The sequence below is a fragment of the Anas acuta genome, chromosome 3 (assembly GCF_963932015.1).
Source record: "Anas acuta chromosome 3, bAnaAcu1.1, whole genome shotgun sequence".
Classification (NCBI taxonomy): domain Eukaryota; kingdom Metazoa; phylum Chordata; class Aves; order Anseriformes; family Anatidae; genus Anas; species Anas acuta.
In genome coordinates this window covers 81,099,525-81,124,328 of record NC_088981.1, presented here as the reverse complement: position 1 = coordinate 81,124,328, position 24,804 = coordinate 81,099,525, and the positions used below count along the sequence as shown (strand labels likewise).

Sequence of the window (24,804 nt, the reverse complement as noted above, 5' to 3'; positions counted from 1 at the left end):
CCATGACAATAGCAAAGTACCAGTGTTCTCATACAACATTTCAGGGATCCCTTGTGAATGTGTTGCTAACAGTCTTTGCTGTGGACCAACGCTCAACCAGTTCCCATATCCCTCAGATAATGGGAGTAACCAGTCCCAGCACCAAAGCAGGAAGAAATTGGGAGATACATACTAGATGTGAAAATATAATCTCCTCCACATCATGAAATTCAAGATGACTGGACCTGTCACTACTTCAGGTTTCAACTGCAAGGCTTTTTTTTTTTTTTGAGATTGCATCAGAATGCTGATGAGCAACCAGTGTTTATATCTGGAGTAAGGAATTTTTCTTGTTTCCCTGCTTCATTATCTTACCTAACCAGTCCAGTAGTAATTCTTCATGTGATAGTGAGTCCTTTGTCTTACTGCCTCCTGAACTACCATTTTAATTTTGAATGAACTACTGATTTTAATTTGAGGTCAATACTGATTTTGATCTTGAATCAAAACTCACCTGAATTCATGACAATTAGAATTTACACAACCAGAATTTACCTTTCTTGAAGTTGTACGTGTGTGTTTGATCTGGTTGGTCTTAATGCTTAGTGTCCGAAAGACTGAAAATTGAAATATGGCTTAAGTATTTTGAGTTATGTAATAACCTTTACAATGGCTAAAAATGCTCTACTATTACACTTCCGCTACCAGTTTCTGTCAGTGTGACTTGTGCTCTTCAGCATGAACTTTCTTTCCATCCTAGAGGTTGTCATTTCCTTGCAGTGATCATGAAATCCTCCAAAACCTAAGGCTGTGCTGTCATTGGTATCGCCTCATCTGGTACTGAGGGTGAGTGGAAGAATTGTCCAGAGGAAAATGATCTGAGATAACAGTACAGAAAGTGAAGCAGCCGCATTTATTAAATCTCATTCTGATTATCCTTAGAGATTTAAACCTTGATGTCAAGAATGAAATTATTGAATTTTTCATAGATTCAAATGTAGTAGGCAGACTTCTGAAGTACAGCCCACTGAAGAGATGTTCAAGGACACAACCATCACTATTCGGAGAATATCAAGGTGGATAAAGGGCAGGCTAGAATTTAAATAGCCAGCACGGAACTATTTTGGGTAATCAGAGCGCTGCTACCAGAAGTCAAATGATACCAACAGCATCACTTAAAATTAAAAAAAAAAAAAAAAAGTGTTTTCATCCCGGGTATATGCAAAGCAGCCACCTGGAACTTCTACCCTTTCACCAGGATGCTTCTACGAGGGCACACTGTCTGGATGGGTGCTGCATTCAGCAGAATTGTGCTGAGGTGTTGTTTGCATGAAGGATTCTGAGACTCAGCTCCAGGTAATTAACAAAGCATCAAGTACAGATCAGAGTCACCCCCAGTGTGAATGCACACGTGGGCTAATGCGTGAAGATGACTAAGAAGGTTACTTCCCTAGAAACTGAAGTGCTTTGAGATGGATAGTCCTCATGTACGTTCACCTCTTGCCTTCATCCTTCTTGGCCAGAGCAAAGTTGAGAAGAAATAAAGGTCTCTGGTAGATCAACTTACATCTACTCGAGAATTGGTGAAGGGTAGGATAGTAGGATTATGAGTGCTTTGATTAAGGCAGATGTTCATTGCTTTGTGTTCTACAAGTCTTCCAGTCAGCCAAAATGTGACATACATGTGGACTGTCCACATGGAGAACTTCTTACTTACAAAACTGTGCTCACAGCTAGTGTGCTCTTGTGTGCTACTAATCTCAGGATTACCTCTTCTCTTTTTTTGTGTGTATGCTATAAGCATTACCTGTAATAAAAGCTCATAGTAGCTCTTGTGAACTTACTGTAGAATCACTTGGTAGTATGACCTGAGACAGCAACTGTGGCATGCAAGGGAATAACGGGGAAACTGCCCTAAAAGGTTAGATTCCAGCATCTCCGGGTTTGACAGAGTTCCCAGGTCAGAGTACCATCCATCAAATGTCACCTGCTTGTTTTTTTTCTTCTCCTGTTAACTGGATATTTTAAATGAATGTTTCACGTGGCTTGTACAAACAAGTTTGTGAATTTCAGTGAACAGTGCTCAGAAACAGCATTTAATAATTCTTCAAAGAATGATGCTATCATTAAACTGTCATTCTTACTAAATACTTCAAGTTCTGTACTCACAGATTAACTGCCTTGACCTGTAAAGATGTAAAGCAGAGTATTTTTATAAAGTTATATTTGTTACAGTAAACTAGCAATTTGTCTGCAATAACTTTTAAACAAGACGTCATACTATAAAACACATTTATAAAATGCAAAAAATAAATCCAGGAACAAATAAAATCTTACACTTGAGGCTGTTCACCACCATGGACTTATTCCCTCAACCTTGGTCCTGTCTTTTGTCTTTAAATACACCACGTAGTTCAGTTACGAAATAAATATAATTAAAACTTATGTTTTGAGTGAGCTGTCAAACGTTAACTGTAATGATTATAATCAGTTGGATTAGAATAAAGACTTAAGAGCTAATATGTAGCTTTAACCCTGAGGTCTTCCTGTGTCTTGTTGAGGAGATAACAGAAAATGTTCTAATGATTACGTAAGGTAAGCTAACTGAAGCAGTAAACACTAAAGGAAAGGATTACTGAGGATTAGTAGATAGAACAAAGTCTCTAAAATATTAAGTGTAGTAATTAAATCAGAATGAAATGTCCTGCGTTACCAACCTAGCTTAAAGTCTCTATGGTCTTCCTGTCTTGTGTTACAGAAATAAGGTAAAATGTTCCAGTGTTATTCCAAGCAGACTAGCTGACCGTAAACACTGTGGGTGAAGGGATTACGGGTCCTACCTGGTAGGAGGAAGAGCAAAGCGAAGCCTATCAGCTGTAATTAATCAGTAGGTCAGGTGTGGGTTGACAAGAGTGTGAATGTTTGTAATAAGGTACCTGAAAGGACACTGAAAGAACACTTCTGCTGTTTAAAACAGAAATGCCCTATAATAAACACGAAAATGGTTACCATCTGTCAATTGTCTGTTGTGTGCTATGTAGTCTTACTTTGTTTCTATGTGGATAAAAAACTGGCTATATCTTCAAAAACTGGCTATATCTTCGTCAACAGAGAGAAGGGAAGAAAGAAGTCTTACTTTTGATTGAATGTTCTTATGCATCAGTGAGCCCTGGATGATCATTTGTCATGTTGCACAAGAATCCTGAACAAATAACTACCAAGTTGGTTGAGATAATTCAACCAGAAATCTTCATGCGTAAAAATAATGAAGGGGTGTAGCAGGCCTGCTCTTTGCAAAAGGCAGTATTTCCTGCCCTAAAATTTTGTGCACTAAAATGATTAAAAAAAATAGTTGACCTAATTTTGATTGCAAGATAGTCTTTCAGTAATATCCTGTATAAGCAGCTAGACAAAGGAGAAACCATGAGATAAAATGAAAGACGGTCGTGAATCAAAAGCTGACTAGGATGGGAAGAAGTAAAGAATAAAAGATGGATCGTTTTTCCTTTCAGTAAACATCATGTTCAATATACTAAAATTTCAAATACTAGACTGAATCAATCAATGTTACAGATGCTGAAATTATTTAATTATTTCATCAAGACCAAACAGGACATTGGAAATCAAGAGAATATAATAAATTAGGTGAATGGGCTACACGATGCAAGTGAAATTCAATGCAAGTAAATTCAGGAGAATATAATGAATGTTTCTACCAATATGTATCAAAAAATGAGCATTGCAAATGCCCAGAAGGTTTCGGGAAGGGGTGATGCAAATACTCAAAGGCTGGAAAAAGTCCTATTTAGTAAAGACCAAGAGTTTACCCTAACATTGGGAGAATATCATGAATCATATATTTTTCACAAAAGAATGGTACAGAGGAGGTATTTAGGGAAAGCATGTGTTTATTGTTTAAAATGCTGTTTCATTAAATTAAGATATGGGAAATTGAAAAAAAAATCATGCGGTACATAACTGGCTTGTGGAAACAGTTGTCACAGGGTAGTGGTTGATGTCAAAAGGATTAAATAAAACTGATTGTGTCTATCTAGATTAAATAATTAGCTTTAAATATTTTGGAAGTAGTATTATATTTTAAGCTTCAGAGCTCGAGTAATTTTGATCTTGAAGACCTTGATGGCAAGCTGTATTCATAAAGAGTTGGAACAACCCGTGCTCTGTGCTCTCCTTTTCTGTAGGATTCATAAGCCTTTCACTGAAGCACTTAGCTTTGGATTGTATGAGCAGCACACTGGAGTTTTAACTCTGGTAACAGAGTATCTACACGATACAGTTGAATGAAATCTAGCCCTTCGTGTCTCTTTGAATTTTAACCTATATACAGTCAAATGTATGCATCCAAGACATGCCTCTTTTTGTAAAAAACCTGACTGAAAAAAAGAGAATTTGACTGCACTGTGTAAGTGCTTAACATGCAGTATTTAACAGCATTTCAGATAATTTGTCACCTTTATCCTTCTATCAAGGTCTTTGAAAAGCAACTTTTAGTAATGGCATGGCAGAAAAGCATGAAGAAGGATGTGAGAGCTGGGACTTTCTGTTGTCTTTCTGTAGAGCTATAATTAAATGGTACCTAATCATTTTAATTTTTAAATGCTTCCTAAATCTGTTTTGTGTGCAGCTGTTTACCAAGAAATTAGAATGAATTGGAACCTGCAGGTAGATAAAAAGTCTGCTGTAGCAGGGAGTCCTTGTAATAAATAAACAAGTACAGTTCTCAGATTTTCTATCGTCTGTGCTTCGTACCTTTTGTACCTGTTATGATTTGCATAGAATTTCTGGGCTAACCACAAATGAGTAAATGTGATCTGTTAATTCTGTAATCTGCTATGAAACGTGTATGTAACATTTTGGCTTGTTTTTCTTTGAAGTGAATGAATTTTTAGTGTTTGAAGGCCCTGTCCTGCTGGATATGCGTATTAAGCACCTAATGAAAACAAAGCAATTAATGCAAGCTACTGCCCTGGCAAAACTGTGCTCTGATCATCCAGAAATTAGTGCAAAAGGCAATTTCAAGCAAACCTACCTGGTCTGTCTTTGTTCAGGATCACCAAATGAAAAGCTAATGGAAGAAGTAAGTAAAAACTGAAAGAACTTTTTTTTTTAGACTTATTTCTTTAATAGTAATAAACTCACTAGATATAGTTAGGCTGTTTTTTATGTAGAAGATGTTTAGTTTTAAAATATGATCTAACATACTTTGGGTGTTCTGCTTTTCTTTGTGTTTGAGGCACTTCTAAACTGATCAGAAATAATTCCTGACTGGAACGCTTGTGGAGGTGCAGTATTAGGTCACTACAAGGCATTTTCTGCCTCTGCCACAACGTTACGTTTAATTTTGCGTAGAGTATTTTAAATCTGTACCTCAGTTCCTGTTCCTGAAGTGGAGATAATGATTTTTCTACTCTTACCGATTTAACTGTAACTTTCTGCATAATATCTAGCACGTAGAATGGAGCCCTTTAGGTGCTACTGTACGTTCTTCCTCTGAATTGAATGGTTTTGACCCATGTCAGGAGATCACAATTTACTTCTAATAGAAGGTGAAATTGAAGGTGAAATTAGATATTTGATCTGTTTTGAAATACAAAATTCTTTTCATTTTTAAATGCAAAAGTCAAAAAAGAGATGACAGCTTTGCTATTCTGCATTCTTTCAGGTGACATCTCCATTTCTCACTCAACCCCAAAATTTTACTGGAGCTTTTTTTTTTTCCTTCTTAAAGGAAAATAAAGGAAAACTAACTTCAGTTGTCAGGGTTTTTTTTTTTTTTGTCTGTCTGCATCTCTTTGCTGTTTTTTGTCTCTATCATCTTTTATGTTAATAATAAGTATTAAGCATGTTGAAATTGGTCTTAAAGGGATGAAAATTATGCAATGATTAGAGTTGGAAGAGCTTCCTACCCGAGATATAGACTAAATTCTAAGATGACAGCATCTCCCTGGGCATGTTCTTCTGACGGAGGTAGGATCGGTCTTACACTCCCACCTCTGGCTGCAGGGGGCCATTTCAGAACAGGCTCAGGGATCCCAGCAGGAACTCCGTAGGAGAGGCTGTGACAGGACTGTACTTGTGTTAGCGTGCTAAACTTGGAATGTGTGACCCTGCAAACATGCTTCCTTCATTACTCAGCCCTGCCACGCTCCCAAAGCAGACTGGGCTCAGTGAATGAATCGTGAATCTCGTGTTTCTTAGCACACAGAAGAGTTAGAACTGAGGTATCCCAGATAACCTAATGCAGGTATTTCCAAACCTTGGCTTGCTTAGCTTGGCTTGCTTAGCTTTGAAGCTTCAGTGGCAGCATTGTTTGCAGTAGTACTAATTCTTTGGGGAAGTTCACGTATTACAAACAGAAGGCAGGTACACTATTAATGTGTCAAAGTGGGCTTCTGAACTGAAAGGGCTCATAGCCCTTCCGTAGCCTGAGAATGGTAGGAGAAAATGGAAATTCAAGGTAAATACAAAAAGCACAGATCACTCTGAAACATTATAGAGCTTTTGATATCAATTCGGAATAGGCAGAAAAGTTGCATTTGCAATCATTTTCAGCTTAAATTGCTAAAAAACGTGGAGAATTCTAATCTGCAGGACGTTGAAGTGCTTAGACTGACAGATTTAGTGGCTTGATCTGTACAGACTGTTGCTAGAAGCTGGGTCCATATAAATCCAGAGAGGCTGGAAAAACATATCAGAAAAAAACAAACAAACAAACATCATTTTATTTTTAAAACCAGCTTCATGTATTCTTCCCTAAGCTTTTAACTGAAAGTCTCTGTCTGAGAGAGGGTGCTGAGTGAAGCAGACCTTCAGTCTGAATTGGTATGACAATTATGTTTATCCATCCTCTCTGAGGTTTTGAGAGAAACGGTTTTCTTTAGAAGATGAATTTGAGATTGTTAAGCCTCAGATGATGTTCAGTGAAGGGTTATTAGCAGATTTACAGTGTCAATTTAGAGGAAAAAAATGAGTTGCTGTACTCTTCAGAATGGTAGCTTAATTGCTGGGGAAATAGCTAGATAACCATCATGCCGAACCAAGCTGGGCTGTCACCATATCCAAAGTACTAAAGTATCTTGTTATTTGGGTTGGGGCTTTTGTTTCTTGCTTTGGGATTTCTTCTGATTACTCAAAAGAGACTTTCAGTAGTGCTGTTGGAATGGCCAAGTTTAATTTCAGCTGCCAACATCGAAGAATAAATACCAGCATGTCCTGCCAGATGTGCTAATTGATGTAATCAAATCAGTCTGCTGAGAATCAAAATAGACAGTAGTAGTTACAACAACGATGCTGATTCATTATTGATGCAATTGCCTAGTACTACTGAGTGACTGGTTTTTGCTTTGTTGTGCTATGAAACTAAGTGCTTACATTGTGGCTTAAATTACATGGCACAGACTGCGGTATTCCTGTAGGAAAGCATTCACTTGATCTGCTCCTTGCTGTATAGCTTCCCTTTTCTTTTTGTCTTTCATTTTTAAAAAATGCTGGAATGCTCACATTAAACTTCATTTATCGACCACCTGCTGTATTCAAACAGTAGTAACATCAGTGACTGGGTTAGAACTTCAGGTAATAGTACTCTTTCTGTGTTAGGCTGCGATTTAATGTTCTAAATCTGCTTATTATTATGTTTACCATATGCATGTAGTATGTATGAAAAACTAATGCTGTACTTCAAAAAGTTTAAGTAACTGGGACATCAGACATACGACTAATGTCTTTGAGAAACAAGTTTGTATTCAATTCAGGGAAAAAAAAAAAAATTCTCTTAGCATAATGAATTTTGATGCTGTCTAGAAACACTCTGATTTGCTTTCAAATGTATCTCAATTTGATAGTTTACTGTCCACCAAGTTCTAAATTTTTTTTGGTAAAGGTTTAGTTTCATGTATGTCTGTAAATGAAACCACTTGCTTAGTCTTGGTCTTGTTTTCTTTCCTCCCAGATTGCAGAAGTAGATTGCAAAGATGCTCTAGAAATGATCTGTAACCTAGAATCTGATGGAGATGAGAAAAGTGCTCTAATTTTATGTGCAGCATTTTTGTCTCGCCAACTGCAGCAAGGAGAGATGTACTGTGCCTGGTGAGTTTGGGTATTGTTTTATGTCTAGTGCAACAACAAAAAATATTTTGCGAAGATAGCACTGATGCTTAAGCCATAGGTTAACATTCTTTATTTGATAAAATCTGAGCTAAACAGGAAGGAGATAATGCTGTTGGAAAGTTTGAATTTAAAAAAAAAAAAAATGCTTGGAGAGGAGAAGGCTTCAGGGCAGCTTAGAGCAACTTTGCAATACCTGAAGGGGGCCCACAGGAGAGTGTTGAGGGACTCTGTCAGGGAGTGTAAGGATAGGATAAGGAGTAATGGTTTTAAACTAAAAAGAGGGTATGTTTAGATTAGATGTTAGGAAGAATTTTTTACTCAGAGGGTGGTGAGGCCCTGGCACAGGCTGCCCAGAGAAGCTGTGGATGCCCCATCCCTGGAGGTGCTCAAGTCCAAGCTGGATGGGGCTTTGGGCAACCTGGGCTGGTGGGAGGTGTCCCTGCCCATGCCAGGGGAGTTGGAATTAAATGACCTCTAAGGTCCCTTACGATCCAAACCAGTCTATGATTAAAAAATAATAAAAAAATAAAAGATTTTGATCAGATTAGCTTCCACTATGGGAGGTTGAAGGCTGTACTGTATGAGGAGGCATTAACAAATACTAGTAGCTGACTAATCATTTTTCTTGACAATAATCTTGTGTTGTAGAAATGAGGAATTTAATATCTGCAGGCAGCTAGTCAGCATTATGATGAATTCAACGCATAAGTACTTTTCCCTTCTGTCCTTATTTCATAACACAATATTTCTTCCTCTGTCAAACTTCTGGAAAAGGAGGTGCTGTTCACTCTATAACTGGAGTAAGCAGCTAGATTAAAATATTTATTGTTTAGGGCTTGCTTTCAGTGATGTGGGAACAAATAACTGGTCTTTGTTGGCAGATACTGGAGCTGCTAGTCTGAGCTCCCATCTGCTCACAGCGTGGTTGTGCTTCCAAACCTGTACAGTTCCTGAAGGATTTGCTGTGCTCCGTTTGTGCACCTCTTTTCCTTGTGCAGCAGCAGCAGAGCACCTGTTCATGCAGGATTTTGCATTAACAGATAATAATAAATATTTGTGGGTTACACCATTCTGTAGGATACTAAGCACTCCTTGCTGTTTGCACCTAAGGAGGGCCTTTTATTTAGGAAATGTCTAATATAAGGGGTGAAGTAGTGTGTTAATGTAGCTACAGTATTACTGTTTGTCTTTTCTGACTAATTTCTCACTAAAAAAGAGTAAAATTCAGCTCTTAAAGCAGAGCAGATCAAGAAAAATGTTGGTACCACAGAGAAAAGCCATCCTCTTATAGCTATTAGTTATTACTAAGAATACAGAAACATAAAATTCCAGTTAGTAAAGAATAAACTACTTTGCAAGATGTTTTTCAAGACAACATCATGAGTCTGCAAATTCTGTAGCATAATATGTGGCATTACTGCTTTTCTTCTGATCTGTTCTTCTGGAATTGAGCCATTGTGATAGTTTTGAAAGTTAAATATTAATCATGTGAGTATAAAAGCTTTTCTCTATATGATAAGGTGTGAATAAATTCATATTATTATTTTCCCAAACACAAAACAGATACTGTTCTCAACCTTGCATTTCTTCTGATCAGATTAGTGGTTGTGTTGCTGGCCTTGAAATATTGTTCTCTTGTTCTAGGGAACTGACTCTTTTCTGGAGTAAACTGCAGCAAAGGGTAGAGCCTTCTATTCAAGTGTATCTAGAGAGATGTCGTCAACTTTCTGTGTTAACTAAGACTGTTTATCACATTTTCTTCCTGATTAAAGTAATTAATTCAGAGGTAAGGACAATCCTGAAAGAATATTTTGATGGGACTTTAAATGGAACTGTAAGCAGGAAAATTAATGATAGCTGCTTTTAGACATGCAGTCTCTTTGTATAGAATCAGCTGTGGAGCAATCATAATTGGTTTTAGGAAAGACCATAGCAACCTCTTTGCATAGGTAAACTCTTAAGTTGATTCATTTTAAATCATTAGAACTCTTCGTTCCAGTGGAATGAAAAAAAAAAAAAAAGGATAAACAAAAGATCTGGATGCCACAACTGAGATGAAATAAAATGTAAAGGTGAAGTTGTATACTTCTGCAATTGTCTATATCCGTTTTTTTTTTTTTTTGCCAGGTCCTAATATTCCCCTTCATTATTTTCCATATTTCAAATATTTTAAAAGATGGAGACTAAATGAAGGCTCTGTATTAATATATAAGAAAATCGTTGAAAGAGGGAAAAAAAAAAGTCAATCCCACAAAAGCCAAAGCCACAAAGAATACAGTTTGTTTTGATAAATGCAGTACTTACCTTTTGTGGACTTAGATCCAGTGTTGCATTAAAAACTCAGTTCATATATCTCAGTTACCTTTTTATCTCATTTTCCTAGTTTCTTATCAGTAGTTGCATTATTTCAGGTTTATAGCTAAGTTTAACTCTTCCAAAAGTTTTTAGTTGGAGGATTTCTGTAAGTCCATACAGTTTAAGTGTGAAAGTTGCTTTTTCTTTTTGTAGTGCTCTGGCACGGCTCATCATGGGCTTCTAATCTTAAAGATGATTTTTCCTCAAGACCTGAACTAAATCAGAGGGGGGGAGATGATTTTTGCAAAGGCTTGTGATATTAAGAGCTGCCTGCTCCATGCCATACTGATTTTTCCCTAGTGAACTGTAGGTTATTTTACTGATGGCTGAAATTTGAAGCCATATGTGTAGAAGCCATATGCATTCATAAATTCACTTGTCTTTATTCTCATGTATACTGTGGCCTCTCTATGCATCCTTGGCAGCATAGAGGAAGTGTAAAGTGAACATAAATGTAATTTTCTTTGCTGGAGGGCATAAATGATAAAGGGCTATCTACATGAGCTTTGAAACACTTAAGTGATGGAACATTTACCTATACTTACTACTTTCAGTTGGAATGAGCCCTTGTGTTCAGTTATAGTCAGTTGATTTTGAAGTGGTATAATCTTTAAAAACAAAAATAAACCCTTACACCTTAAAGGATTTCCAAATTGTAGAGCTTTTTGAAAATGATGTGCTTCTCTTCCTGTAGCTGTAGCACTTTTAATCATTTAATTCTACCTAGTAGTAACTTAGTGCTCCATAGAAGCTTATCTCAAATAACTGTAACAAAACTGGCAGGTTTTATGTTACTGAAAAGTCTCAGTACTGCTCTAATATAAACTGAACACCTTTACCATGCAAGCCAAAAGTCATCAAACTAGGCAGAGCATAAAACTGATAAGTATTTTAGTTGTATGAAAACTTCCACGGTTTTTAGCAGCATGAAGACAAATGACATAACTTAAAAGAATAGCATCTAAAGATAAACCACCGTGTTTTTTAAAGTAAAAAGTATTCTATAAGTGTATTTTCCTGACACTGAGGATTGAATAATGATACCTTTTACTTACAAATATAAGAAGGGTCATGATAAGCTGACTTACTAAGTTTAATCTTGCTTTACAGATTGATGGTGCTGGACTTGCAACCTGCATTGAGCTGTGCGTGAAAGCCTTGCGCTTGGAATCCAGTGAAAATGCGGATGTCAAGATATCTATTTGCAAGACTATCTCCTGTCTGCTTCCAGATGATTTGGAGGTTAAACGTGCTTGTCAGCTGAGCGAATTTCTTCTCGAACCCACTGTGGATGCATATTATGCTGTTGAAATGCTTTATAATCAGCCTGACCAGAAGTACGATGAAGAGAATCTTCCAATACCAAATTCCTTGCGCTGTGAGCTCTTACTTGTACTGAAAACTCAGTGGCCTTTTGATCCCGAATTCTGGGACTGGAAAACTCTAAAGCGTCAGTGTCTGGCATTGATGGGAGAGGAGGCATCGATCGTGTCATCAATAGACGAACTTAACGACAGCGAAGTTTATGAGAAGGTTGAGGATTGCCAAGAAGAGACTAAGGAAACTTCTGTGAATGGGCTTGCTGGCACTTTTGATGATGCTACAAGCCTTCTTAAGGGTATCAGAGACGAAAAGCAGAAAAAGAGAGAAATTAAAAAACTCAGAGAGAGGGGGTTCATATCAGCTAGATTTAGGAATTGGCAAGCTTATATGCAGTATTGTGTGTTATGCGACAAAGAATTCCTAGGTCATAGAATAGTTCGGCATGCACAGAAACATTATAAAGATGGAATTTACAGTTGCCCTATTTGTGCCCAAAATTTTAATTCTAAAGAAAACTTTGTTCCCCACGTAACTTTGCATGTTAAAAAATCCAGCAAAGAGAGACTGGCTGCTATGAAACCACTGAGAAGGTTGGGAAGGCCTCCAAAAGTAGCAACTGCCAACGAGAATCAGAAAACTGATTCTGTATCCAAACAGGAGCAGCGACCCATTAAAAAGAACAGTCTCTATTCAACAGACTTCATTGTGTTCAATGATAATGACGGCTCCGATGATGAAAACGATGACAAAGATAAACCTTATGTACCAGAGATAGTGCCAGTTCAAAAGCCACTACCTGTTAATGAATTCACTTGCCCTGTAACGTTTTGCAAAAAAGGCTTTAAGTATTTTAAAAACCTAATAGCACATGCAAAGGGGCATAAAGATAATGAGGAGGCTAAGCGTTTTCTTGAAATGCAAAGCAAAAAAGTGATTTGCCAGTACTGTAGGCGACATTTTGTAAGTGTTACTCACCTGAATGATCATTTACAAATGCACTGTGGCAGCAAGCCTTACATCTGCATACAGATGAAATGTAAGGCTGGTTTCAACAGTTACGCTGAGCTGCTGACTCACAGGAAGGAGCATCAAGTCTTCAGAGCCAAGTGTATGTTTCCTAAATGTGGCAGAGTGTTTTCTGAAGCCTATTTACTGTATGATCATGAAGCACAACACTATAATACCTATACCTGCAAATTCACAGGCTGCGGAAAAGTGTACCGTTCCCAGAACGAACTGGAAAAGCACGTTGAAGATCACAGCAAGCAGCCTGAAAAAGTGCAGCAGCCCGAAGGCCAGACTAATCCGTCTGATCTTGGTCAACCTTGTAATGCTAATGAAAGTACTGTTGGAGTTGCTGTTAAAGAGGAGTTGACATCTGCTCCGGCTGACAACCGCAGCGGTTTCACTGAAGGAGAAAACAACATCTGGAATCCAATCAAAGCAGAACCCATGGGGAATGGAAGCGTAAGCGCACCTGCAAGCGCTCTGCGGCAGAGTGATTCCTTGCCAAATGCTGGTCCAGAGCAGTCTGCTGCAGGTTCGGTGAAGACAGAAGTAGCAGCTCCAGCAGGCAGTGTTAAGGTGCCTGCTGTTAACCAGAAGGTCCGAGAAAACTTTGTAAAAAGAGGTAAATTGGCTGCTGCTACCAGTAAAGTAGATACCACTAAACCTGGAGCCCAGCAGTTGTGCTCACCAGTTGATTCTTGTCTTCCAGTTTTCCAGGAGAGAAAGGAAGAGAATTGTCTCAGTCAGTCCCAAAATAGTCAAAATATTTCTGTGAGTGCAGACACACTAAAACCAGAAGCCCTTGAATCCAAAAGCTTAGAAAGGCAAGTGAGCATTGTAAATCCCTTCAGCGTGCAGAATCAGGCCGGGTACCGAAACAGCGTACCCATTTCCAAGCTTGAAATTGAAGACAGTATTAAAGCTGCAGCTAATCTGTATAACCTGCCTCTAAAAACTTTAGAAAGTATTACGTTCATTCCATCGCAGCCTAACATAAATAGCTCGTTAGTTCCAGCTGCCTCACCAGCAGCCCCAGTTCAGAAATTTAATTGTCAGGTCGAGGGGTGCACTCGAACATACAACTCATCGCAGAGCATTGGCAAGCATATGAAGGCAGCACACCCTGATCAGTACGCTGCTTTTAAAATGCAGCGGAAAAACAAGAAACCACGGAAATCCAGCAATTTACCAACCGTGGCAAATGATGGGAAGATCGTCTATCTGATGCCACCGCAAGCAGGCAATCCCAGTGGTGCTGCTTTTACTGCGCAGAACAAAACCAATGTGAATCCCACCTGTTCCAGTCAAGTGCAGCATGTCTCAAGTCCGCTGTTCCCAACCCACTTAGAAAATCTGGCTAATCCTATGCTGCCTGTAGTGGAGAGCGTGATGAATCCAAGTTTGTCTACTCGTATTAAAAGTGAGCCTGAAAGTGTTTTGTGTTCGCAAATGGAAAATCTGTCGGGTGCAACTTTACCTTCCCAGTTGGAAGATCTGGCAAAAACAGTCATGCCTCTGAATATTGACGGTGGTTCAGATCCTTTTCTTCCTTTGCCCGCGGAAAATGGTTCTATGTCTCTCTTTCCTTCACCAGCAGAGACTGCCCCAACTTCAGTCTTCTCACAACTGGAAAATAGTTCAAGTAACTTTCCGTCTCAGCTAGAAGGAAACACGAGCTCTGCTTTCCCAAAAGAAGAAACTGTTGATCAAATGTTTCCCTTGCGAGTGAGCAATGAAAATAACTTTAATGAAACTGGTTCTCAACATCCAACCTCAGACAAGGTAAAAAAGGACCGTGGCCGGGGCCCAAATGGGAAAGAAAGGAAGCCAAAACATAACAAGCGGGCAAAATGGCCAGCAATAATTAGGGATGGCAAATTTATCTGTAGTAGGTGCTTCAGAGTTTTTACTAATCCTAGATCACTTGGTGGTCACTTATCCAAAAGGTCTTACTGTAAGCCTCTGGAAGGGTCAGAAATCTCTGCGGAAGCTCTGCAGGCTAATGGACAGTCTTTGCTCGCCAGTATGATTCTTTCCTCAAATTCGTTAAGCTTGCAGCAGCCCCAGGAGTCAGCCTTCAATCCAGAGTCGTGTTTTAAGGACCCATCCTTCCTGCAGTTGCTTGCAGCTGAAAATCGTTCCACAGCCTTATTGCAGACGATGTTTCCGCGGGCCAACGTGACTAACTTTAATACCGGTGGAAATGAGGAAGGGAATCAAATCATAAAACAGGCCTTGGAAACTGCAGGCATCTCAAGTACGTTTGATAACACAGAAGTACTTCCACATGTAGTGACCACAAGTTGTGTCACCGGTACAACGCAAATAAATGCAGCTGTTCTCCCCAATTCAACCGCGTCACCTCTGTTGCAGACAGTCTGCAACCCCAGCACCCTGCTAACAGACCAAAACAGGACCCTCAATGCCAAAATACCTTCAATAAACGAGTGCAAGAATTTGCCTGGTTTTGCAACAGATGACTTAATGCTAAAGACAATTGAAAATGGCTTATGTCCTAGCTCGCTTCCTAATGCTGTTGCAGCAGCACAAACCTTTGCAGGGAACACTTCACGAGTTACGGTTATAAATAGTCCCAATAATTCAGGATCGAGTAACTCAAATAAGAAGGGAACCAGTGCTTCAAAGAGGAAGAGAAAAGCAACTACACCCTTGCTTGCACCTAACACAGCACAGAAAGTAGCAGTAAATAATATCACAACGATGGGACTTGTAACCAAAAGCACTGACGGAAATGTGCAAATACAGGGAGATAATTTTCAGTCCAACTTGCTGGCAAATTGTGACTCTCAAGCAGTGGTGGAAAATCTCACGCAGAAACTCGGTAATGCTGACAATCAGTTGTTCATGGCCAGTATCAAAGAGAACTTCAAAACAAATCTCGAGGCTCATACCCCATTAACAGTAAAAACTGAAAATGGGGATTCCCAAATGGTGGCTGTAAATTCGTGTACGCAGACAAATTCGGAGGAACAAATTTCAGAAGACAACGTTATTCAGAATTTTGAAAAAACCCTCGAAATAATTAAAACTGCCATGAACTCACAGATACTCGAGGTGAAAACGGAATTTCAGGATGCTGGCACTGCTTCGGGACAGAACTCGCAAGTAAGTAACGCACAGGCTTCTTCAGGAAACTCTTCCAATAATGTAATGCTGCCCACTCACGCACAGTTTGCAGTGCATGCAGGCAATGCCACTGCTGCAAAGAGCAACTCTGCTCAGTCTGAAACATCTCAGAAAGATGATACTCAAATACTGGAAATCTTGGAGGGCTTGCAGAAACTGAAACTAGAAAATGATTCATCCATCCAGGTCTCTGAGAGTGTTTCCCAGTGTCCTCCAGCAGATACACTAGCACCAGCAGTTCCTGTTGTATCAACTGAAAGTAAACCCCTGGTCCAGACAGCTTCAGAGACAACTCACATTCACTTCAGTGATAAAGTTAATAAGCCTTTTGTATGTCAGGACCAAGGCTGCAACTATAGTGCTATGACAAAAGATGCATTATTTAAACACTATGGCAAGGTTCATCAGTACACTGCAGAAATGATACTCGAAATTAAGAAACATCAACTGAAGTACGCTCCCTTTAAATGTGTTGTCGCTAGCTGTCCAAAAACATTCACAAGAAACTCTAACCTCCGAGCACACTGCCAGCTTGTACATCACTTTACAACAGAGGAGATGGTCAAATTAAAAATTAAAAGGCCTTATGGCAGAAGATCTCAAAATGAAACTGCAAATGCAGCCCCGCGCCCTGTTGAAATAAAAAATGTGCAGACACTAATAATAGAAAACAAAACTCCGGCTCCCTTGGTGAAAGAAGCTCAGATAAAGGAAGCTGTAGAGCCTGTGAAGGTCTTAGAAAAATTACTACCAGAAAAAAGTATTCCCGAAAGACTGGAAAAACCTCCCCAGGTGGTTTCCATTCAGCCTGAGCAGCCTAACGCAGCTGCTTTTGGTAATTCCCAGGCACAGTCAAAAGTGCGCAAAGCGAGGAGGCACAGGAAGGAAAAAGAGGAGAGGAAACGTCGGAAGCCCGTAGCAAAATCTCTGGAGTTTCCTACCAGATACAGCCCCTACAGACCATACCGATGCGTCCATCAGGGCTGCTTCGCGGCGTTTACGATTCAGCAAAACCTGATCCTTCATTACCAAGCTGTGCACAAGTCAGACCTCCCTGCCTTCTCTGCTGAAGTGGAGGAGGAGAACGATCCGGGCAAGGAGGACCGGGAAGAGGCTGAAACCAAACCCGCCGTCAGGGAATTCAGGTGTGAGGTGAACGACTGCTCTCGGATATTCCAGGAGGTGCCCAGCTTGATACAGCATTACATGAAGCTTCATAACATGACCCCCGAGGAAATCAGAAGCATGAAAGCGGCTCCAGAGGTGGGAAGGTTTTCTTGCGATCAGTCTCAATGCAAGTCCTCGTTTACAGCATATTTTAACTACATCGTGCATCTTGAGACAGAACACGGTGTTAAGATAAGGCCAAACAAGGTAGAAGATGATGGCGTGTTCAAGTGTGACTGCGAAGGCTGTGACCGTATTTATGCTACTAGATCTAACCTCCTCCGGCATATTTTTAATAAACATAATGACAGGCATAAAGATCACCTCATAAGACCCAGGAGGCTGACGCCAGGTCAGGAAAACATCTCCAGCAAAGCAAATCAGGAGAAACCATTGAAGTCCAAACAGAGAGGGTTGAAAAACAGATCGGGGAAAGAAAGTAGCAGGCTGTCGGTGAAAACAAAACGAAAGAAAAACATTAACTTAGAAAACAAAAACTCCAAAGGAATGCAAATTCAAGAAAATAAGGCGTATTCACTGAAACGTGGCAAGCACGTGTTTTCAATAAAGGCGAGGAACGATGCCTTATCGGAATGTACGAGCAGGTTTCTAACTCAGTACCCGTGTATGATTAAGGGCTGTTCGTCTGTGGTTACGAGTGAAAGTAACATCATACGGCATTATAAATGTCACAAATTGTCCAAGGCATTTACTTCGCAGCACAGAAATCTTCTTATTGTATCTAAAAAGCACCCTGTGTCACCAGTAAAGGAAACACCGTGTGAGCAAGAGGAGACTGATAAAAAAAGCGATGTGAAAGAGGCAGAACCGGCTCCGTTAGCAAGCAATAATGATTCAAGCACATCTACGTTACCACAAAATGAAAGTGAGAAAGGTGAGAAGGACGAGGTGGACGAACTGACAGAACTCTTCATTACTAAACTGATTAATGAGGATTGTTCTAGTGCTGAAAACCAAGCAAAAATCTCTTCCAGTGTAAATAGTGACTCACAGGAGACCAACTCCTGCCCGGCAGAGAAGCAAAAATCAAACAACTTAAAAAGAGCAAGCAAAGAGAAAAATGTGTCTCAGAGTAAGAGGAGGAGAACCGAAAAAACAGAGGAAGTACCACCAGTCGAAGTGAGTAGCACGCACAGGGAGGAAGAGACTGCTGTCGCTATTCAAACAGCTGAAGAGCAACCTGCAGCTTTCGACTGGAGTTCATTTAAGCCTATGGGTTTTGAAGTTTCCTTCCTCAAGTTCCTGGAAGAGTCTGCTGTGAAGCAAAAGAAAAACACTGAAAGAGACTACCATGGCAGCGGAACCAAAAAAGGATCTCATTCAAACTTACGGAAATCTACCGAGAAGACCTCCTCCCTAGCAAGTAATAATGTCACTTGGTCGTGTTCGGAAACTGAAACCCTTGTACAGTTTGCCAATCCATCCCAGCTTCAGTGTAGTGAAAATGTAAAAATTGTTTTGGACAAGGCTCTTAAAGACTGCACTGAGCGCGTGTTGAAGCAGCTTCAGGAAATGAGACCTACCGTCAGCTTGAGAAAACTTGATGGACGCTGGGAGAATAATCCAGATGTTACAGCTGCAAAAGAAACTGCTATGGGTAACGAGGAAGGGGAATCAAAACTGAAAACCTAGTGTGTTTATCCGTGATCTGTAATAAAGTTTATTTTGAATAGGAAGCCATCAAGCATGCTAGTAACTGTGGAGCTCTTTTTATTTTGAAGTGATCTAATCTAGCAAAAAACATGGCATCAGTCATGTAAATTTCTTATTTGTTTTTATCCCTATGGGACTTGAAGAACAGAATAATTGCTTCAGCTTTGTAAATAGTTGATCAAAACCTCAACTTTCTATCAAATTGTCCTTTCCATGAACTAAATCTTTGTGAATTGTCTGTGATTGGTATCTTTCACCAGGTCACTGCTCATGTATAACAGTACTCTTTATTTGTAGATACATTTTTTTTGTATATATTTATTATTGTAAATCATTTGCTGCCACCAGCAGTCTGTAAGTCTAAACTATTAAATGACACATTTATATTCGGAATTTTAATTTGTAACTAAGTGATCGAGTTTTTAAAACTGTCCTTTAGTCATTTTAAATTAAGACCTTTTGAACTAAAGCTAGGTAAGTCTGCCATATCCAGTTTATTTTGCATAAAGCATTTCTTTACAGGAGAGGAGCTGGATAAGATAACATTTCATAGGTTAAACGTACTGACACACTCATTTTTGTAAATTTAACATCCAGTATCTATGGATGATACTCATATGTAGTTAACTCATAAATATAATAGTTTTCTTATAGCTACATTTTTCATTGCTTTTAATTGGATACAAAGCATTTATGATTCCATAATAAAAATGGAAATGTGAATAAAAATAGTTTGCTACATTGGAGATTTAAAACAATATTTGGTATTAAAGAATCCGTTGTGAATGTGATAGAAAATTAGTAGTGTGGAGCAGTGTATATATTTGAGGTGGTGATTTGTGAAGTAGCCCAGTATTGCCTTAAATAAAATCACATTTCATTTCTTGTTTTATACATGTGATCTTATAAAGGTTATTTTTGTTTCTGTAACTTAGATTGGTGTATAGTTTAATTTTTGTTAAAAAAAAGAAAAAAAGAAAGAAGAAAAAAACCTTCAGAAACCGTTTCTGTAAATAGTGGGTTTATAAAACAGATGGTTTATTTTGATAATACCACTTTGGTATCTATCTATCTATAAAATACATGAGTCCTATGCCATACCGTTACAAACTGAATAAACGAGGCACTTTCTGAAAGGGAAGTGAGATTGTGATCTTACAGATAACCGAGGTGCTTGTGCTCTATCGATGGCACGGGCTCTCCCTGCACTCCTTTTCCTCTCGCTGGCTGCGCTCGGCAGCCCTTCTGCCACCTCGGTGTTTCCCACACTGGAAGGAGCCCCAGAAACAGCGCCGCGCGTAGCAAGCACCCGGGTTTGGAGTGATTTCTCTGTTTGCTGCTGACCGAAACGACAGGCGTCCAGTTGGCTGAGTAAGCCAGAGAGCGAAGGCGGTAGTGGGAGCTGTCGGTATCCAGGATTCTGGTTTTAGGACAGGATTATGCTTAACTCCCGTGGGACAAGCCAGCTGGATTGTGCGGTACCAAAAATTTTTTGTTGGATTGTTCTCGTTACTGGATGTGACCTACCTTCAGTAATATAAAATAGTCTTTATCTTGGGAGAGATCGGCTTGCTTTTTTTTTCTATCAACTTGTCTTGCCGTGTAACGCTTTGCATTAAATGCCACGCTTCGTTGCTTGTAAGCTATTCACCTGGAGTCCTTGACAGCTGACTTGCATACCAGTTCAGAGGGCACATTCCTCCGACAACACGAAGTGACTTGTTTGGAGAGTGAAAATTACCTCTGAAAGCAGAAAGGCGGCAGCGTTTCAGCCTCGGGAGTAGCTCCTGTTTGTCGGTGCTAACTTGCTCGCCTTCCCACAAAGCACAGGCTTCCTTTCGAGCAGGGCCCGTTTGCTGCTGCAACTTTCAGTCCCTCCCGAGCGACTGACCTGCTGGCTCCAACAAGTCAGTAAATCAGAAGTGCCATCTGAGAACGATAGAGGTGAAACAAACGCTTGGGTTTTCTCTCTAGGAGAGATGGTTGTAGGTACATGGACTTCAGGAGCAGGCTCCTGCTGGATGGCAGCAGCTGGGTGTGGAGAAGAGAGGATCTGCAGGAGGAGAGGGCAGAGCACCTCCGGAGAGGGATCCCGGAGCCTCTCGTGAGACCCGCTGCTGTCAGGCAGTTGGCTGGGCGCTGTCGACAGACCTCACAGTTGTTAATTTTTTTAGATGTTAATCCCTTTTTTTGTTCTGTAAGTAAAATACTTCCAACCATAACGTTCCCTGTTAGAGTTACTGCACCATTTGCACTTTTTAGACTGAGAATAGCGTAAAAGTATTTAGGTACATAGTGTTACACTACGATGCTATAAAACAGAACAAAAAAAAAAAAAAGGAAAAAAAATCCAATGTCATAAACATCCAAAAAATAAATTCTGATCTGAATGTAGGACCTGAATTTCTGAGAAGTAAATTTTTAACGTTCTCTTAGCCCAATAATCCACACTTCTGAGGACCAGCATAGCCAGCTTCATGGCACATTCCCTGTTAGACAGGTACTGACAGCCTGTCCAGCAGGCAATCTAGTATGGTATTTTTTTCCTTTTTTAAATATATATATATATATAATTTTAACAGGGACAGAAAGGAGGGTTTGGTATGAGATGTCACAGACTGCAGAGGGTACTGTAGTTTGCTAAAGCCACCTGCAAAAGTTGCTGATGAAATAAATTTCTCTGGTGCTCACATCTAGGCCTTTCCCCGTGAGTGATGTATCATGCCTCCTGCTCGAGCGTGCTGGCAGCCCCTCAGGGCTCCAACAGGCCTTACCCCTGCCTGTGGGACAGGACAGGGCTCTGGGGGTGGCCGAGGCCGACCCCATTGATGCCTCCTCAGCCTGTGGGGTGCCCAGAGCGCTCCCTGCTTCCCCCTCGCCTCCTCTCTACCTCAGCATCTCTCTTCTCCCCGCTCCATCCCTGTCTCTTGCTGCTTCTCCCTCTCTCGCCATTCTTCTCCCACCTCTTTCTCTCTCCTTATCCCTCTTGCTCTCTCCTTTAGCCTCTCTTGTGGTTAACTGTGTTCCTAAAAAGAAATTCTTGCACTGTCTGAGCCCTAATCGAGTGCAGTGCAGGTCCTCACGTGTTTTGGGATGGCTGACATTGATGTTCTGGAGGCACGTCCTGCCCACGGCTGTTATGAGGTCAGGGAGAGAAGCTTTTAAGAAACACCAAAAGCAGATTTCAGCTCAGGTAAGGAGAAGCAAGTGGCCATACTCCTGTATTTGGGTTCTGTGCCACAGGAGCCCCCAGGCCTGGGTCCCACGGGCACCAGGCCCCAGGGAGCCGCAGGGCGTGAGGAGGCTGCGGGTGCTGAAACTACCAGCACATAGGGAGATGTTTTTTTCCCCTATTACTTTTTTAAAACTTATCTCTCACAAGACAAGATTTCTTGGGTTTTAAAGGACACAAGGGTTTACAAAAGGTTTGGAACTTCTCAATGTTTGAGGAGAAGCTTTAAAAAAAGGCATGAGGTAAATATTTCTGTGTGAATGTGTATGGAGGGATTGTGGTATTTTTCCATTACGGTAAGGGCTGAGGTCAGCTTCCTACCAGTTGCTGTGTGTTAAAGGAGACAGTTCTTTTAGCTTTTAAAAAGAGAAATACAGCACTAGAATGGGGAAAAAAAAAAAAAAAAAAAAAAAAGTATTTTTGTCTGGGTAGCATGGAAGTTTGATATATGAAGGGGAAAAAAAGCCCTTTGAGTTTAGGCTTCAAGTCTACAAACTCATTTGAACCAAAAACACAAGGATGAGTGACTTCAGAGATGGGTGGATGAGGAAGATTTAACCTAGAGAGGAAGGAATGTAAATGTGATAGGGGTGGGGAACGGGCTGGGGTAGGAAAGGAACCAGTAAAAGACCAAATGTTGGGCAAGAGCAAGGTTTCGGAAAGTAGAGGAGTTCCTGCTCTCATATGTTAAGTAAAATCTGGCAGAGCTGACTTGTGTGATGCTCATTTCCTTTACTTTAATGGCTCTGCTAAATACTCCTAATTTTGCAGCTTGATGCAAAAGCCACTTGGGTGTTTGCTACCAGGGAGTCCGGGCTTACGCAGCTGGCCTGTAATACTTTGTCAGAATAAAGTGGTTTACGTGAGAAATAATTTCTAGTTGTATCAAACCTGAAATATCTTCCAAGACTTGAAACGCTATAATCTGGAATACAATTTATTATTTCATGATTGTTGAGGATAGGAATTAGCGAGAAATAAAAACTTGTATATGCATTAAAAGAAGTTCTTGTATCACATGAAAATTTTTGGTCCAAGCAGGAAGTTCTGGCCAGCTGCAGAGTTTGGAGGGATGCTCTGAAGCCCTTCAAGCCCTGACTTTACGTATTTTTTTGTATTAGAGAGCAGCTATGACAAATTTAATCAGAAACCTGTTAGTTAAGCTGCATTTGCTTCTTCTGCTCTCAAATAAACCCTGCTTTAAAAAATAAAGAGCTTTTTCATTAACGTGCTATCTTCAAATCTGTCCTCGATAATTACAAAATAGTCTTTATGGCAGCATTTTTCATTTGGATAGTGTTCCATTGTCTTAAGAGATGATGCATTAAGGTACAAGAAGGACGAGATAATTCTGGTTTCCTTTCTCAGTTACCGAAAGGGTGGCAGTACCGTTACACGGAGCAGACCAGCAATGGTTTTGCTTCACGCAGTGCTTGACGGGGTTTGTGCAGTAGTTGTAAAAGACGTTGTAATTGCTTCCCTCTCCTGAGCCACTCTGCCTATGTAGAGACTCAACAGAAGACGTTTGGAGCTGTAAAGCACGTTGTCTCGACAGACACACTGCTACCGCGCCGTGCGAGATGTAAAACTTTAACTGGCCGCAAGCTGGCAAGCTAGTCGTATCTGACACACTGCTGTTGCAAGATCAGCAGAGGCAATGTATTTTCACCTGTTATAAAATCAGGTTTATAGAAAGGAAAAAAAAAAAAAAAGCCAACTCGCATGAGCTTGAAAGTCATGGTCAAAAGTACATAATTTTTTCAATATTTCCTAAATTTACTTGTGTAATTGCTGCCTCAGTACTCATAAAAGTAATTCTTTGTAACCACAGCTGGCGTTTCTGGAGAGAAAAAACAGTTAACGTGCTTTCGCTACTGTTTCCTCCTCTATCCTGGAATGAAATCGGTGCAACATCCTGGCAGCTCTGCTTATTGCAGGCAGCTTTTTCTCTAAAAGTGTGTGTTTTGATCAGACTCAGCACTGATGTCAGGTCTTTGATCATGGCAAAGGAAGGAGAACACTAGCCTGAAATAAGTCTTTTTAGGAATGATTTCTATCATCTCCGAACCTTGAGTTCAAAAGAAGACTCATTTCTGTCCCTTCCCTGTTAGCCCATGTTACAACTGTAACAAAGAGCGGGGATGTGCAGTGTTCAAGAGACGTTCTGAAATTTGGGGGGCAGGAAGTCGTTATTGTCTACTTAACTTCCATGGGAGGCTGCGAGTGTCTTTACATTGCACATCTTCTTCAACAGCAGGTATGTGCTGAAGGAGCAGTGGTGTTTTCAGCCCTACCAAAGGGACCGGGTTTGGGGCTACTGAATTCTAGGACCGCTGGCCCACGTTTTGCTGCATGTGGAGTCTACATTTCTCTGCTTGGATCCTAGAGAATTGTGGAAGATTTTTTTCCTTCACCCACTGCAACCACCAGGCAGATGAGGTGTGTGGTGGCTGGGGTGCTGCTCGGAGTTAAATCCATGCGCCAGGATGCAATGCCTGTGTGAGTGAGGACCTTTCCTTGTGGGATGTGTTCTGCTGATAAAGGTCCTACAGACTGCGAAGGGCTCAAGTACCTACAGGAGGAGGTGTTCCACAAATAGCTAAATTACCTGCTCTGCCTTTATCGCCATTGGCGTAGCTAGATGTATTTACCCCTTATTATTTTTTTTTTTTGAAATGCTTCATAGGAGGACAGCTGGGATGGGCTTGGGATCATCCAGCCCGCTTTGAGACACGAGTAGCTGTTGTACGCCAACACCTTCTGGTCACTATCTCAATGTTTATCAGATCCAC

The 24,804-nt window shown here is 40.3% G+C and overlaps 1 protein-coding gene across 2 annotated transcripts in view; it reads left to right on the top strand.

Annotated features, from left to right (window-relative positions):
* The window catches only part of ZNF292 (zinc finger protein 292), a 57,649-nt gene extending 37,309 nt beyond the window's left edge, over positions 1-20,340 (top strand). The window contains exons 5-8 of one of the 2 annotated variants that reach the window (XM_068677992.1): positions 4,875-5,077; positions 7,949-8,085; positions 9,751-9,892; positions 11,572-20,340. In XM_068677992.1, coding sequence (XP_068534093.1) covers positions 4,875-5,077; positions 7,949-8,085; positions 9,751-9,892; positions 11,572-18,759 — 7,670 coding nt within the window. In that variant the 3' untranslated portion in view covers positions 18,760-20,340. Of the gene's footprint in view, positions 1-4,874; positions 5,078-7,948; positions 8,086-9,750; positions 9,893-11,571 lie in introns of those variants that run through there. The other variant, XM_068677993.1, reaches the window with a different exon arrangement.
* The last annotated feature ends 4,464 nt before the right edge of the window (positions 20,341-24,804 follow it).